The sequence below is a fragment of the Diabrotica undecimpunctata genome, chromosome 8 (assembly GCF_040954645.1).
Source record: "Diabrotica undecimpunctata isolate CICGRU chromosome 8, icDiaUnde3, whole genome shotgun sequence".
In the NCBI taxonomy this organism is placed as follows: domain Eukaryota; kingdom Metazoa; phylum Arthropoda; class Insecta; order Coleoptera; family Chrysomelidae; genus Diabrotica; species Diabrotica undecimpunctata.
The window spans coordinates 23,820,582-23,839,369 of record NC_092810.1 but is presented as its reverse complement, the minus strand read 5'-3'; the positions used below and the strand labels follow the sequence as shown (position 1 = coordinate 23,839,369).

Sequence of the window (18,788 nt, the reverse complement as noted above, 5' to 3'; positions counted from 1 at the left end):
ATTTACTTAAAAATGAATAATTATGAAACCTTGAGAACACGTAATATAGAAGCAGTGAGCTCTTTGAAGAAGACAATTTCATAGCTCCTTTCATCAGATGGACCGAAGACTACAATCTGTTATCAATGCTGATGGAGATATTACAAAATATTAATTTTATTTTTACATACATAAATTTAGTATAGTTTTCGTCTTCCAGACCCTCGCTTTCTTTCGAGAGTTTCTTGTTCCCTCCATTTTTTATTAATAGAGAAACTGTGGTTCTGCTTATGTTAAAGTGTTTTGCTGTCTCTGAAAGTGCCCAATTATCTTTTAATTTTGTTACAATTCTTGCTTTAATATATTGTCGAGTTAAGTCGTTTGTTTTATTTCTTAATAATAGTAAAAATAATAACAACAACCCTATTTTATGTAAAAACTATCATTTATATACTCTTTATAAAATGAAGGAATTCAAAATATCAAAATTTAGACCTTAATAATTCTTACAGTTTATGAATTAACTTATGTAATCAAATTGTTTGTTGTTTTTTTGTTTATTTTATTCTTTGTCTGTCATAATAAATATAATATAATGTCAGACCAATCAAATATACTGCTCAAAATGATCAACTATATAACTGATCTACTAAGAGTCGTATCAGTTTTATTAGGAACCAGTTGTACTACAGTTAAGTTGTTATGATTTTTCCTCATTTGATCTTTAATCCTTAATCCGTACCAGCCCAACTGTTGTCTCTATATTTTTTAGTACAAGTTCTTGATAATTTGAATAGATACTCTGTCTAAATTTTTCATTTGTGTATTTATTCATTTTGATGTTTCTAACAATCCTTTTAAGATATTTCATTTTCGTAGCTGTTATTTTTATTTCGTGTCTTCTCAGTAACATGATCATTATCTTGCTCTTTTGTCCATTTATGCGACAACAACCGTTAACCTCCATTGCATGACTGAGAAGATAAAAATTGGCAGAGAGGTGCGGCAGGGAGATACCTTGTCGCCAAAACTATTTATAACAGTTATGGAGTACGCATTTAAACGGCTAGATTGGGAATCAAAGGGTATTAGCATCGATGGAAAGATATTCAATCATCTCAGATATGCCGATGATATTGTTCTCATAACAGACAACTTAGGAGAAGCCAGAGTTATGCTACAACAACTACAGCAAGTAACCCAGAAAGTCGGTTTAAAAATAAACTATGGAAAAACAAAAATGATGACCAATCTCATCCCCAATGAGCTAATAGAAATCGAAAAGTCGCCCATAGAACTTGTGGAAAAATATGTGTATTTGGGTCACGAAATAAGGTTAACGCGAGATAACCAAACATGCGAGCTACTCAGAAGAATAAGTCTGGGTTGGGCTGCATTCGGAAAAATGAGAGACGTATTTAAAACAAATATACCGATCCATTTAAAAAGAAAAGCTTTTAACCAGTGCGTTCTACCAGTCCTCACATACGGAGCAGAAACCTTAACTCTCACAAAAACATCAGCCGAAAAATTGAGAAGGACACAACGAAAGATGGTGAGATCAATGCTTGGAATAAGCTTAAGAAATAGAATAAGAAACTAGGAAGTTCGTAGACGAACCGGAGTGGAAGACATTATCGAACATATTACAAGGCAAAAATGGAGATGGGCAGGACATGTTGCAAGAATGAAAGACGACAGTTGGACAAAAAAATTGCTTGAGTGGAGACCACGGGCTGACAAGCGAAGCCGAGGAAGACCCCCAACGCGATGAAGAATCGTGACCAATTGGATAGCAGAGGCGCAGAACAGAAGCAGATGGAAAAGTCTAGAGGAGGCCTATGTTCAACAATGGACAACTCAGGGCTGATTGATGATGAATGATGATTGTCCATTTATTATAATCTTCATACCTTCTATCTATTCCATCCAAATCTCTATTAGGTTACTCAATTTTCGGCAGTGTTTATTAAAGAGTATAAAGATATTTGTATATTAAAGAATTAAAAAAATGATAGCTTGACAAAAAATAGTAACATAATATGATATTTTAAAATTAAGATAAAAAATATTTTCATAAAATAGGTGGGTATGACTTTAATGACTCATTGCAATCTCTTATGAAATTTGTGTCGATTTTCCAGTGTACAATACAACTATGGTCTACTATGTGCCATGTCATCAGTACCCACCCAAAGACACTAAAGTTTATGTGGTATTAGTACCAAACAGATCGAAAAATGTGTCGGTTTAATATAACTGTCGATTGATATTTCGTTACTCTAGTTCAAAAACATAGAACTAATATTCAAGTAATTTACAGGAGACCAAAAAATTGTTTCACTGTCTATGTATATCAACTTTGTTTATAGGAGACATTTTAGTGCCCTATACTGAATATAATAGCAGCTTATTGTTGTTAGATTTATTGTGAATAGATGGCAGGTGAATCTTAAAACCTTGACTTTTTAAAAAGTGTATTACCATAAACAAACATCTACAATAAAAACTTCATAGCTTTAATATAGATAAAAAGGTTATAGAATTAACAGTACTGCAAATACGGAAAAAATTCTACACATTATACTACACAAACAGCAAAGTAATAATAAATATGGGAACAAAATGAAAATATGCTTAGGCCAATTAGGTACAACTGTGTAAGGGTTTGACAGTTAAAATATGTAGTACGAGAGATATTACAAAAATACATTGTAAGGATATTTTTAAAAAAGTGACTTATCTTGGCTCCTAAGAGTCCTAGAACATTTTTTTTGTTTTAAAAGTTATGTTGTAAATCATTTTGTGTCATATCGAAGAAAATAAGCTTTGGATTATTAAGATCCATTTAGTCAAATTATCTGGACCAGCCTTAGAGATTAGCTCATTTTTCAAAAAATCTTATAAACAAATTAAATTTAGCAAAAATCGGTTGCCTGTAAAGTCGGTTTTACGGGCGAAGACTTTACGTGACAACGTCTTTTTCTCGGCAAAATATTTATTGATATGAATATTATTAAATTGCACAATAGTTGTTTGCAGTTGAAACGCGCTGTTTCTTCTCAATCGACTGAATTACGATTGATTGCAGAGTGATTTAAACTAATAATTTACTTAACACTATCAACATTTGTCAATAGTATGACATAACCTATAAACTCAGTTTCTCAACTTTTGTGTCAATCTAACAATTAATCAATCAATCATAGTTTACGATAATGAAATATTAGTGTACAATTATTTACCTTTATTGTTGTAGTTGTTGTAAATGACGAATCTAAGCACTCCACATTTTCACGACAGACACAGCTGACGATACTTTAACCACACGTGTGAACTTGTATTATGACGCTTTCTCGGTTTTCCAACGCCAAGAACGCTCGAGAAAGACAGAGACACAATCACGCACTGATTCAACGCGCCTAATTCTCTAGTGCTGCGCGCGCAGCGGACCGATCATGTTTGAGTGGGAGAGAGACGCAAAGCATTCGCCGGTCCGGCGGGCCTCTCTCTCGTTCGGTGACTCATCGTAACAGACGTGAGCGGGCGTTACACTTTTTCATGAATGACTCCGAGCCACAACCTAATTTAAGACGTTGTCACGTCTAAAACTATTCAACCTATCTGGCCCATCTTTTGCACACAATTCAAACACAATAAGACCCTCAAGTTCAGGTACATTTAAACACTTCTTCTTCTTCTTCCTTCTTGTATATAGGCTTTAAATCCTGTTTCTTCTTCAATTTTAGCCTACTAAATGGTTTAAATTATCGCACCATCTTTTTCTTGGTCTGCCAATACTTCTTCGTCCATTTGGTAACTTATCTCGTGCTATTCTTACTACCCTATCCTTTGCCATTCTACTAATGTGTTCGTTCCACCCCTGTTTCCGTTTTGTCACCCATCCATTTAAGTCTTCTATAGTACATGCTTTCTTATTGTTTCGCTTCTTCCCTATCAAACAGACTTTTCCTTCATATTCGTCGAAGTATTTTCATCTCTGCTGTTTCTAGTAGTCGTCCCGTTTTAGATGTCAGGTCTTGTCTCCGCCGTGTATGTTAATATAGGTCTAATTGCTGCTTTATAGATTCTTATTTTTGTGTCTTGTCTTAGGTGTTTGTTCTTCCAGATTGTGTCATTAAGAGATCCCGTCGCTTTACTTGCTTTTAACCTTTATTGTGAACTTCTTCTTCAATATTTCCGTAACTACCGCGTCGTCTGCATAACATAATATTTCTTTGTTCCCCATTCTGCAACCATGACCTTTACGTACTGTTTGTATTATTTCGTCCATTATTATATTAAAGAGAAGTGGGTTTAACGACTTGGATTATGGAAGTAGATGGTTTCAATAGTTTGTATAATATTGATTGGCATGTTTCTTTTATACAGTAGATGTGTCTTCGACTTGGATGCGATCGAAACCCTTTGCCAGAAAGGCCATCGAGTACAATAAACATTTAAACACATTTAAATAAATATTAAAAAAGTTATTAACAATATTTAAAAACCGCTATTTTTTAGTTCATTTTTCAATAACTTTTTTGTTTATCATTCGATTTTAATTTTTTTAATTTAGCATCATATCATTTTTTGTATCTTTTTTTCTGAAAAAGTTGTTTGTTAAGGTCAAATCTCTAAGTTATGAGTAAAATAATGAGTTTGAAATTTTGATGTTTATTTAAAAATAGTTCCACTAAAAAATTTATGAATTCCTGATGAGTGACTTTTTGTAATATCTCATACAACACATTTCAATTGTCAAACTGCTTATGCTAAGTAATAACTACGCATAGTAATGCTTATAACTAAGTAATTATAATGACCTTTTTCTTTAAAATATTCGAAGAGTCCATCTTTAACGAACTGTAACTTTCTCATTTTACATGCAAATGACTTCTTGTAGTGCTCATTTTAAAGGTATTTTCGTGAACTACGAAAAACATAAATTATAAAATATAATTACCCCCGAGAAATCAACCCTTTTCTTACAATATAACGTTGAATACATTTATCCAAATATTCGCAAAAAATGTCCCTTCACCAACTATATCACACTTTGTATTGTAGCTAGAATATCTTGTAAAAAATGAATCTTGTTCTTCTTTTATAAGCTTTATTTTTGTTTTGCATACATTTTCGATAAAAGGAATATTTTTTGAGTTATTCATGAAAAACCTTCAAAAAGATGACTTCTTTCAATGAAAATTCGCTGTTTTCTACCAGAAATAGCTTAAACGGTACTGAATTTCTGAAAAAAGCTCTATAGAACAAAAGTTGCTTAGAATTTTCAATTTTCTATCGATTCCCGTGATTATTTTTGAGCAAAAGAATGTCCACCCGCGAGAAGGGGTGGCAACCACCCCTAGGACGGAAGCACATATCGGCTTTATACAACTTTTCTTATTTGAGCACTTTCCCATCAACTCACCAAATTTCAACTGTCTGTATCCTAGATTCGATGAATTTAATAATATATAGTATAATTTGAATTGAAATTTTCATTATTTGTTTGTTTATTTTTGCAGTACCCCAAACTGGAAATTTACATATAAAAACAGAATTTGGTAAAATCAAAGCCATTCCTAACGAAATAGTCGTTATCCAACAAGGAATTCGGTTTCAAGTAGAAGTAGAAACCTCTTCTCGAGGTTATATCTTGGAAGTTTTCGGCCGCCACTTCGAATTACCAGATCTGGGCCCAATCGGCGCGAACGGATTGGCTAATCCTAGAGACTTTTTACATCCTACAGCTTGGTACGAAGATGTAGAGGAAAATTATGAAGTTGTTTCTAAATATCAAGGAAAATTGTTTGTGTGTGAGCAAGGTCACAGCCCTTTCGACGTCGTGGCTTGGCATGGAAACTATGTGCCTTATAAATATGATCTCAGCAAATTTATGGTTATCAATTCTGTGTCCTTCGATCACTGCGTAAGTAAATGCTGTAGATTTTATTATTTGTGAATTTAGAATGGGATCAATAATTTACTAATGACCTATTAACGTATTATTAATAGTATTAATAATGTTCTATTTATGGATTCTCCTATTGGTTTTAATTTCGTATCAGCTAGAATTAGGGTTTTTTAAATAATGTTAGATGTTAATTAAAATAAATGCGGAAATAATTTGTTTTAACTTCGGCAAACCAAAAATATGTTTTCTCAAAACTATGCATTCTCGATAAACATCCAAAAAAACCATGTTGAAAATGCTACCAAATCTAATGCAAATGAATTAAATGTAAATGTGACAGAAAATCAACAACAATTCTTCTTCTTCTTCCTTTGCCCTATCCGTTTCGGACGTTGGCTATTAACAAGGCTATTTTGACTTTGTTTACGGCACCTCTGAACAGTTCGGTCGATGTTAGTCCGAACCATTGTCGCAGGTTATGCATCCATGAGTGTCGTCTTCTTCCCGGTCCCCTCCTACTGTCGATTCTTCCTTGGACTATTAACTGTAGCAGCCGGTACTTAGTATACCTCATGACATGTCCGAAGTACTCAAGCTTCCGTTTCTTTACGGTGAAGATTATTTCTTTGCTTTTGCCTATTCTCTGCATTACTTCCACGTTAGTGATGTGGTCTGTCCAGGATATCCGAAGAATACGGCGATATATCGACAGCTCAAAGGATTCTAGTTTCTTCAGGGTGGCTTCCGTTGTTGTCCATGCCTCTGCTCCATAGAACAAGACCGGGAAGACATAACACTTGACCAGTCTTAATTTTAATTCCATTGAGATTTTGCTTGTGAACCACTTTTTCATATTGTTGAACGCGTTTCGCGCTTTTTCAATTCGTGATCTTATTTCTGTTGACTGGTCCCATTTTGTGTTGACTGTGGTTCCAAGGTATATGTATGTCTCCACTTGTTCTATTTTTCGGTTGTTTAATGTCAATTGCATCGGAGGTTGTTGTGTTCTGCTGATGAGCATGCATTTAGTTTTGGTTGTATTGAGGTCTAAACCATATTCTTGACTTGCTGTGTGTATGCTTTGCATGAGTCTTTGAAGCTCGTTGCAGTCATTTGCGATAATAACTGTGTCGTCAGCATATCTAATATTATTGATTACCTCTCCGTTTACTTTGATACCCTCCGAAACTTCTCCCAGTGCTTCTCTGAAGATTTGTTCAGAGTATATATTGAACAGGAGCGGCGAGAGGACGCATCCCTGTCGTACACCCTTTTTAATATCTATCTTCCCACTGTGTAAGTTGCCCATCTTTATCTCAGCACTTTGGTTTCAATAGAGACTGGTTATTATGCGCAGATCCTTGCCATCAATATGCATCTTCCTGAGCATTTCCATGAGTTTATCATGTTTGACCTTGTCAAACGCCTTGGAGAAGTCGATGAAGCACAAGTGGACGTCCTTGTGCATGTCTGCATCTTTGAATTAAAACTTGTAGACTGAAGATCGCCTCTCTTGTGCCCAATGCGCTTCGGAATCCGAACTGTGACTCCGATATATTTGCTTCGCATTTGTTATATATTCTATTGTGTATGATTATGGTGAAAACTTTGGTTTTCAACAACACTCTGGTGAAAACTTTTCACTTTGGTGAAAACAACAATTAGTGATTAAGATAACCAAGAACTTATGAAAAAAATGGCTAACTAAAGTTAGTAAAAATGCTGGCAGTTCAACTATGTTATGGTCAAAGAAACGTCCACATAACTACGATTATATACACTATAGTCCAACATTTTATTAGAGATGGTGATTCACTGGTAAGAACTTATTTTAAAATTGTCAACTGTTGGGAAATTCTACAGTTCCAGCAGCCTCGGTATTTAATTTTTTTTAGAATTGAATTATTTTATTAACAACTAATTCCATCGTGATCTGTATGTACACGTACCTTTGTCGTTCTGTGAATTTCGTAATTACCTAGGTCTTGCCTTGCTATTATGGATATGTAGGTAAAATATTGACTCCCTAATATTATATTGACTTCTAACAATTAAAACTTTTAGTTGAATTAATTTCTTAAATCCACACATATCATTCAAAGATGATTTATGTTATCTATATATCATATTTCCTTGTTGATAACGACGGCGACATCAGCGAAGATCGTGTTACCATCGAATTCATACTTGTCATCATATTACATTTTTGTTGATGGATAAAAATTAAATGATCGTTTACTATTTAATATCTTGGTTGGAATTATTAAAAACATTTTTAAAGATTATACATGCAAGAATATTCAGAAAGTGCGAGGCGGATATGAGTAATAGACAGTTTGGCTATCGTAACGGCTTCGGAACAGTAAAAGCTCTGTATAGTTTCACAACTCTTGCCCAAAAGTGTCGAGACCAACAAAAATATCTTTTCGTTGCGTTTATGGACTATGAGAAAGCTTTCGACAAAGTTAAACATAACATTCTCATGGAATGTCTAAAGAGAAAAGGACTACACTACAAAAATGACATTAACATAGTGAGAAATCTCTATTGGAACCAACAGGCTGTGGTAAAATTAGATGGAAATAGCACGGATGCGCAACAGATAAGTAGAGGAGTGAGACAGGGCTGTGTACTTTCACCATTACTATTTAATATATATATATATATATTCCGAAGAGTTATTTACGCAAGCATTTGAAAACTGAACAGAAGGGATCAAGATAAATGGTGAAAATATAAATAACATCCGTTATGCTGACGATACAGTCATTATCGCTGAAATTGAGACAGACCTGCAGACGTTACTAAACACAATTTGTGATAGTGGGGAACAGTTTGGTTTAACAATAAATATAAAGAAAACAAAAACCATGGTTATCAGTAAGAGGGGCAAAGTCATTACAATGATCCGGATAAAACATGAAGATATTGAGCAAGTGGACAAAATGAAATACTTAGGAGTCTGGATTACGGAAGCTTCGAATCCGAAATCAAAAATTCGCGCAAGAATAGAGCATTCAAGGGCAGCCTTTTTGAAGATGAGGAAATTTCTGAGTAACCAAAGACTCAAATCCGATATCGGATGGTAAAATATTATATCCAGTCTATTCTTTTTTATGGTGTCGAAGCCTGGACTGTTAATGTTGACTTAATGAGAAAACTGGAAGCTTTTGAGATGTGGCTGGAAATTTAGGAGAATTTTGAAGATATCATGGACCGATCATATTTCGAACGAAATGGTGTTGCACAAAATGGGAAGTGACAGAGATTTTTTGACCACCATTAAAAGGCGAAAGGCAGCATATTTGGGGCACATACTTAGAAATGATAAGTACGAGTTGTTGCAGCTGATTATGAAGGGTAAAATCGAAGGAAAAAGGGGTCCTGGTAGACGACAAATATCCTGGCTGAAAAACATTCGCGACTTGACCTCGTTAAACACACAGACGCTCTTATGAAAAGCAGAAGATAGAGACGAATTTGCAATGGTTATAGCCAACCTTCATTAGTGAAGACGGCACTAAAAAAAGAAGAAGGTTGGAATTACATAGCAGGTAAATAGTTAATCTACAAAAATGTTAAATTTAAAACATGCGAAGGGTTTTGCAATTTGTTACTATAGTGTAACGTGTTTTAAAATACAAGGAGCGATTCTAATTTATAATATAATATAATAACCAGCTGAATTTTGCGAAGAACATCCATTTTGTGACCCTAAAATTGTGCAGATGAAATGTATCGTGTATCTTTTCATAATGTTTCATTTGATTACATTCTTTACCATGAAATTGTGTTTTCGCATGTTTTATCTTCTGCCTGATTATTGCGTGAATCCTCTTGAATTCGTTTTTATCTTTATTTCTGAGTTCTCTTCTTTGGTCCATGAGCCTCAGTGTCTCTTCTGTTATCCACCCTTATCTTCTTGTTTTTACTGCACATCCCCCATGATAATATTGAGCTCGTGTTTCTTTGTAGATACTAATATCTTTTTCTAAATTATGATAGAATTTTTCAATTTCTTCTTCTTCATAATCTTGTGTAGGTGCATATGCTTGTAATATATTCACACCTACATATACAATTTACACTATATATATATATATATATATATATATATATATATATATATATAAATATATATATATATATATATATATAAATATATATATATATATATAAATATATATATATATAAATATATATATATATATATGTATATATATATATATATATATATATATATATATATATATATATATATATATATATAACGAGTTTATTACAGCTGCCGCCGTTTCTCGCAACCTAGCTTCCAACGCTTGCGATCGATCCAGTCATCTACTTGTAGACCCCTATCTTCCATCGCACCTTTTACTTCTTGTCTCCACGATCTTCTTGGTCTTCCCTGTTTCCTGCGGTTGGTGGGGATCCACTGTAACATTCTCTTTGGCCATCGTTTATCATTCATCCTTTCTACATGACCATACCATTTCAGCCTTTTGCATTCTATAGTTTCCAGGACGTCAATGTCTATGCCCATACGCTCTCTGATTTCAGTATTCCTTACTCTATCTCATCTAGTGAGTTGGCAACATCTTCTCCAATAATTCATTTCCATTGCTTTTATTTTGGATGCGTCATTTTTATTTATTACCCAAAGCTCTGAACCATATGTAGCAATGCTTTCTATGATACTTGTTCCAAAGTATACTATTCAATTGACGTATTGCTGAATTTCCTTGACCAATTCTAGTAGCTATTTCTTTTGTATTCCGACCATTGTTTGTAATGTTTACACCGAGATATTTATAGCTATCAGTATTTTGAATTTGTTTGCTTCCTAGTTCTAAGGGCTTTCCTTCACCTCCCACTACTACGTACTCTGTTTTTGATGGATTAATTGATAAGCCCCACTTAGTATATTCTTCATCTATTTTTCGTAACATGTAGTGGATATCATCTTGATCTTCTGCAAGTATTACTTGGTCATCAGCAAAATGCAAGCTGTACAGTGTATGGTCTCCAATTTTAACACCCATAGGTTCACATTTTCTTTTCCAAATATCCAAAACCCCCTCCAAATAAATCTTAAAGAGTGTAGTTGCAATGCAGCAGCCTTGGCGAAGTCCTTTGGTCACTTTTATCTTTTTTGTCACTTTTTGTCCAATCTTTATTACATTCGTCATATCATCGTACAACTCCCTTACAGCATTAATGTAAATCGGTGGAATATTCTTGTCTTCTAGCACCTGCCATAGCTTGGCTAATGGGACACTATCATACGCTTTTTGAAGATCAAAGATCAAAATTGCTTTTCTATTGTTTGTTTTAGGCAGAACACATTGTCTATACAAGAACGACCAGTACGAAAGCCACTCTGATCTTCAGCGTCTTCCCAACAATCTTCAATTCGGCTTTTAATTATCTTCCCCTAGACTCTACAGATTGAGTTAGTTACACTAAGCCGTCGGTAGTTCTTACAATCTTTTCTGTCGCCTTTATTTTTGTATAGATTGCTGATATATGCAGTTTTCCATTCTGGGGGTAGCTCTTCTCCTCTCAAGAATAAATTAAAAGTATAGGCCAATAGCTGAAATAGTTTGTCAGGGCCATATTTAATCAGTTCAATGGGTACTCCCCCCGGTCCTGGAGCCTTTCCATTTTTCATAGCGTTGGCGTGTTTTTTAATTTCTTCTGGTGTTATTTCAGTTTCTTCGCGGTAGGAAATATCATATTTTTGGTAGCCAATATCTTGGAATTCTGTTCGATCTTCTGTCAGCATTTGTTCATAATATTCGACCCATAATTCTGGGGCTATTAGAGTTAACCTACTGCATTCTTTTCTATCTGTTCTACTACCTCTAATTGTTTTCCAGGCTTCTTTACTTCTTGCTGTACCCATAAAATTTTCTACGTTATCGCAGGCTTTATTCCACATCCCATTTTTGGCTTTATTTACCTCTTTTTTTACTTCTTTTGTTTAAGCTGTTGTACTGTTCGTACCGATCGTAAGGGTCCTTTGTTGCTAGCCATTTGTTATACATATTCTTCTTCTTCCCCACAAGATCTTCTATTTCTTTATTCCACCATTCATTTCTATTTTTTATGCTATCCACTTCTCCAATAGCTTCCATTGCAGCTTCGTCAAGAGCTTTCATAATTTCGTTGTACGTATTAATTGGTGAGGAGTAACAAACATCGTGCAATTTCAGATTCAACCTCATTTGATACAGAAACTGGGTAGACTCATTTTCAAAACCTTGTAGATTATATCTCTTTGTTGAAATGTCTTGAAGTATCATTGAACTTTCGTTTTCATTTTGTCGTTGGCTTCCTTTAAATGTAAATATGTAGTAGTGATGCTTTAAGCAAGTGGTGATCAGATCCACATTCTGCTCCTCGATGGACTCTAACGTTATTAACCTTTATTGTGGAGTTTTCTTTGCATATACAGTAATCGATTATTGATTTCAAATTCCTCGGCTGAATCCACGTGAATTTATGAATATCCTTGTGCTGATAATATCCATTCATTATCTTTAAATTCATATGATCGCAGAAACTTATTAATCTCTCACCGTTTTTATTTATTTTTTCTTCTCCAAATGGACCGACCACTTTGCTATTTACTTTTCTTCCGGTTCTAGCATATAAGTCACCTAGTAGAATTACTTCCTTCCTAGTTCCAATACTCTCTACCAGGTCCGTCAATTCGTCGTAAAATTTATCCTTTACCTCGTCCTTTTCATCTTCAGAAGGTGCATATGCGCCCACTACCACTATGTCACGTCCTTTTAGCTTCATCTAAACTTTTATTAGCCTTTCGTTTATTTGTTCCTAGTTCTTAATATTTCTTAATATTAAGTTACAGTTTTATTATATAATATTTTAACTACAAAAAACTTTGTAGTAACCCGATTATAGTTTCTATTAAAGTTACAGTTTTCTTGTCCTTTTAATCACCTAATTACCGCTCTGCACGCTGACATTTTATCTCGATTAACGAATCTATTAAATTACTTATTTCCTTGCCTTTAAAATTTACATACTTGCCGAACCTGATTTAATTATAAATTATTACTGTAAGATATTAATATAATATGCTAGCTTTAATAGACTAAAATTTAATGCATTGACAAACTATGAAACTTGTTCATTAAATCTTCCTCTACTACCTCCTTTGGATACTGTTTTATTACACAGTTTATAAATATTGTTCTGAAGCTATTTTCTTGTGGCATGTTAAAGTAATTACTATTTAAATGGGAATAAGCCACAATTAAAAGTTAAAGTAAGTTTATTGACGTTTCAATTTCCACTTCGGATATCGTTCTCAAAATACAAACATTAGTAAATTAAACAAATTTTGTTTTTTTTTTTAAAGAAAGAACGAACATATTGGTGGAAGAAAGAACATATTTTACCTGACACACAATATGGTTTCAGAAAATCTAGATCAACGTTGGAAGCATAAACAGTAATTGTAATAGATACTTTAGCTGGATTTACTGGTAACCTCATGACTATAGCAGATTTCAACGATATTGCAGGGGCATTTGATAACGTTGACCTAGATGTTTTAACAAATAAATTGATTTTAATTGGATTTCATAAACAATTAGCGAACTTGATAACTTTGCTGTACACAAACAGAAAAATACATACATATAGGTCGGTTCTCTTCTCTTTTGTTCTAATATCTCGAAGAAAGTTTCTTTTCAATTGTTGGATTTCCGGTTTCTCCATTAAAAGTTTTCTATTATTTTTTGGATTTCTGCAACGAAACCCTATATCACTCATTGCTTTTCTCAAAGATTCATGCGATCGATTGTAGTTGTATTCAGTGACAAATTTTCTATGTATTCGTCGTAAAGTTGGAACATTTTTTGCGGTAGTACAAAAATTAATTATAAATCGACGAAGCATGCCTTTGTGGCAATTATCCCACTTAGATTTTAAAGCTGATCTATTTCTTTTTTTATTTGAACTACTAAATGATGCCGTACCTTCTTCGATACACTTCATTTCCCTCGAAATTGTTTGTATGGTGCTTAAACTTACACCTGTTGCTATAACAACACGTTTTGCACTTGTTTTAAATCTATTAGAGGTACGTTGTCTCTTGCTTCTTGTTGTATAAAATTCATAACATTCGCTAATTTCTTTAAGAAAACTCTGGTGCAGACTGTACACTTACCGGTTACACGTCCAGTTGTTTACTTCTACTGATATATTTCCGATAATTTTAGTGCGCATTAGGTGCTCAGATTTTCAAACTTGTTCCTAGATTTGATAAACTGTACTTTGAATTAGAAAAGTACTCGAGTAAATTTGCGACCTATTTCGTATGCTTTAAATGATGTCGCACGGGTAAACAACCATGGACTCAACTATATATCATATAATTTGTATTTAAATTACCAGCCACTTTTTGCTTGTTGTACTGTATTATCGTATTGGTGGTCTCTCTCTAACTTAGAGAGCATCGAGTTGGAATCTAACTCGATGCTCTCATCATTAAACACTATGGATATAATCAGTCATTTGCAGTAATTTTTTGTTTACATAAGGAATTATACTTCCTATAACGTATGTTCCTAAAGTTTTACCTGGTCTGATTGAGAAGCAAAATGCATTTAACAAAGAAGGCCATGGAATTGAAATGTCATCAGTTATTGACATTTAATAAACAAAGCAGAATATTTTGGTTTGTGCTCTGCAAAATATCTTATAAAATTGATATTCGTCGAGGTGTTTATAATATGGTTGAGCAAATGTCGAAACAAGATATTGTTAATATTTATCGAGATCAAAACATAAGCAAATCGACAATTTATCGCACAATCAGAGAATGTGAAGAAGGGATACCATGTGTTAACTTGCGTAAAAGTGGCCGACCGCGGATTTTGAACCATATAAGAGAGGCAAGACTGATTGAAGCAGCTAAGAACAAAATTGGGGTCTCATAGCGAAAACTGGCCAGAAGATTTCATGTTGGAAAGACTACAGTATACAGGACCCTATCGAGTAACAATATTATCTACCGGAAAAGAAGGAAAGCTCCAAAATACACAGAGGATCAATTAGAGAGAATTCTGAGATGTTGCTGCGCGTTAAGGCGAGTGCATTTCGTCAACAAGTTGATCGTGATGGACAATGAAAAATATTTTACTTTCCAAATCTGAGATGAAGGGTAACGATGGGTTTTATATGTTTTATATAGGGAATGGTCCCTTGTCTGTCATTTGAATTTTGATTTATAATAAGGATAGTTAAGTTAAATTGTTGAATAATTTAATAAAAATATAAGATTATTGTGGTCAGAGTTATATGCTTTTGAAATTTTTCCCAAAACTTTAGGACCATACGTTATTATTGTTTATTTATTATTACATACTAACATTTCATTTTTCAAAGTAATGTTTTACAAGTACTTAGTGTCTTAAATGCGTTCGGTTTTTTAATCATATTGTAACTAAATCTAAATTAATCAAAAACAAGAATTTCTTGACAGCATCATAGTACAAAGAAAACCTTGAAATTCCGTTCTCGCAATAACTGTATGTACCTATTGAATCTTTAATTACTATGGAGTCACTAGTTAGCTATAAATAATTTCTCTTTCAAAATACTGAAAAGCAGTCTGCATTCTTACAAACCACCTACAAGAATTATTTAGAAATTTTTATTAAATAATACCTGATCGTTAACAAAAAGCAAGAAAGTGGCGATGTTTTTGTACTTTGGTAATTATCAATAATTACAGTGAAGAAACTTTCTTCTTAAAGAAGAAACGATTAAAACCGTTTAAAAATGTTTGATAGTTTACAGGTTAGATTTATTTTACGGTTAAGAGAAATATTTGGAAAAATTATTACTACAGGTGATAATCCGGTCAATTTGATATAAAAATAGTGGTCAAACAACACAAATTTCCGAAAACCAAATAATGATGGAGAGCTGGGTTTACCATTACAAATAAAGTTATAAAAATCCCATCGATCGTATGCGTGTTACAAAAGTTATTCAAACCAAAGTTGTAGATCTTAAAATTCTCTATAAAAATAGTCTTTATGATTTTTTTCATAAGAATTATTATTCCTGAGATATCGCGATTGTACATATAAGGTTATTCAATAAACGATATAAGCCATGTACATACATATCAGGCACTTAAGACAAGTATAAATACCTTTTTGTGTCTCTGTTATACAGTGTGTCCGTAAAGAATGGAATAAATTCGATATTTCCTAAATGAAAAGCCTTTTTAAAAAAATCTTAAACATGTCATTTTTTAAATTTAATGTTCTATATCTTACAATAAAATTTCATTATACAAGGTGATACACATTACAGTGATGACGTCATCGGCTCCTTTTTTAAATGTAACACCCTGTATTTTAGGATATTTTTAGATCGATAAAAATGAGTTGATTCCAAACAAGTATAATACTGGGGGTCTAACAGATATAATTTGAAAGATATGCGCTTAGAAAATGAATTTTTATTGATTTATAATATTAATAAATTATAAATAAATTATAATAAATAACTTGAAAGTGATCCAGTAATTAATACATGACTTAATCTTAAATGTTCGAATTGTAGCCCTTGTTGTATTTGACAGTAACCCAAACGTTGTACAAATTCTTGTAGAACCTTGTTTATGCTTTCTTGAGAAATATTGTTTATTTCTTTACGAATTCTTGTTTTTAAGTCTCCAATATTTGCAGGCTTCGTTTTATAAACAACATTATTTAAATGACCCCACATAATCTAAAGGATTGAGGTCTGGCGACCTCGATGGCCATTCAATATGTCCACGTCTTCCAATCCACCTGTTCGGAAAAATTTCGTTTAGGTACCTTCGAACATCTAAAGCAATGCGGAGGCACACCATCCTGTTGAAACCATAAACTTTTATCAAAACGTCCAAGATTAATTGTACTGTTTCGTTTATTGTACCTACCTTTTAATTTCTTTCTTTTATATAAAAAAAGTATTTTCTAATATAGCTTGTGTGTATCATTTTTGTACCATACCGTTTTACTTTCTCCCAAACCCAATGTTTTTGACTTAAATACAACTTTTAAACATGTCTCAAATTTGCCCAGAGGTTGTCTCATAATTGTACCTTATGAGGGGTAAAAAATGAGACATATAAATGTCATATTTTTAAAGAAGTTGATACTGTATTGACAAATTGACCATATAAAAAGGTTCTGTATATATTTCTGCACATAAACATGTTTCATGCTTTTAATTGTATTGTCTGGCACCAAAAATAAAAAGATTTAAATAATGTCGCACAATTGCCCCACTTGACCCTAAGCCAAGCGTGTTTTTCCACTCATACAGCCATACTAGAATCTGATCATATGAAATATGTGGCTTAAGCGAAGCATTCACGTTCCGATTTGAAGTCCCACTTAGTAGGACTACTAGTTGGATAGTCAACACCACTCACGCCCCGACTTGCTATCAAACTATAGAAAATGTCACACTGAGAGTGCAGTACGTGTAAGATACGGCAATGCTTTTCTTATGGAGAATAGACGCGCAGGGTTGTCGGTTTTCTCCAACTGTTGATTGCTCATTGTCTCACAGGACCGGCTTGGATAAAATGCATCTGCCGGCAGTACGAGTAAAATAATTTATATCATGTATACGTATACAGTAGAATAAAAAGGCATTGATGAGTTATTGACAACGAAAACTATGAATTTTGCATATAAAACGTCAACATGAGATATACAATTGAATCATATTCATAAGAGTAACATTTGAACACCTCTTTACAAGAACAACATACAATAACTGTAGTTTTAATGTTTTAGATAAAATAGAAAAAACCTACATAATTTCTAGGAAAGAATTTGGAAACTTGGAAATGATATTATTTATAGATATTATATATAATAATCAAATTTCCAATTCTTTCATAGAAATTAGATTTTTTCTATTGTATGTAAAATATTAAAAATACAGTTATGTTGTTTCTATAAATAGGTCTTCATTTCTTTTGTAAAACTTCTGCTACAAATTACCATCATTAACATAATCACCTAAATATGGCCATAAACTTGTTTGTCATAATTAGTATTTGATAAACTCCAAGCTTTCCCTATTTCACCCCCTACCCATCCTAAGGATGGGTAGGGGGTGAAAGTGCTTTTGGAAAACGAAACTACACTTCAAAATTTAGTCCGAGTTTCAACAGAGAGCATGGAGTCCCATAAGTTTAAATCCGGTGAATTATTTAACGGTTGCGCTAAACTCGTAGTGTTAAATGTGTTGTGTTTTTTACAAAATACGGAACAACTTAATGTAAGTGCTGCTGTAAGACGTACTTCGTTGATGACTGGTGTTAGCGAAAGAAGCATTTACAATTTCAAAAAAGAAAAAGAACAGAGTGGAACGTTGAAATCGCCAAAAAAACGAGTGTGTCAATCAAATTCTAGAATATTCACATATGACGAGGGTGTAAGAAGTATTCTACGGAGAATTGTTCATTGTGAATTTTTCATGAAAAATTTGCCGCCATTCTTAAAGCATCTACATAACTTCATACAAGGTAATGAGAATATACGGCCGTTTTCTCTTTCTACTTTATACAGACTTCTGAAAGATATTGGATTTGTTTATAAGAAACGTGGCCGAAGAAGCATCATGGTGGAGCGAGAGGATATTATTCATTGGCGCCATAATTATTTGAGAACTATACGACGTTTGCGAAAAGACCATTGCAATATCATATATTTGGACGAATCGTGGGTTAATGTTGGCCAATCTATAAATTACGAATGGTGCGATACTACGATACAAAACAGTCGTGATGCTTTTCTCAAAGATTTAAGTACTGGCTTAAAAGCACCTACTAAACGAGGTCCAC

At 33.4% G+C, this 18,788-nt stretch overlaps 1 protein-coding gene across 1 annotated transcript in view; it reads left to right on the top strand.

Moving 5' to 3' along the window:
- The window catches only part of hgo (homogentisate 1,2-dioxygenase), a 70,930-nt gene that overhangs the window by 15,059 nt on the left and 37,083 nt on the right, over window positions 1–18,788 (top strand). Inside the window, exon 4 of the mRNA XM_072539857.1 lies at window positions 5,508–5,911. Coding sequence (XP_072395958.1) covers window positions 5,508–5,911 — 404 coding nt within the window. The remainder of the gene's footprint in view (window positions 1–5,507; window positions 5,912–18,788) is intronic.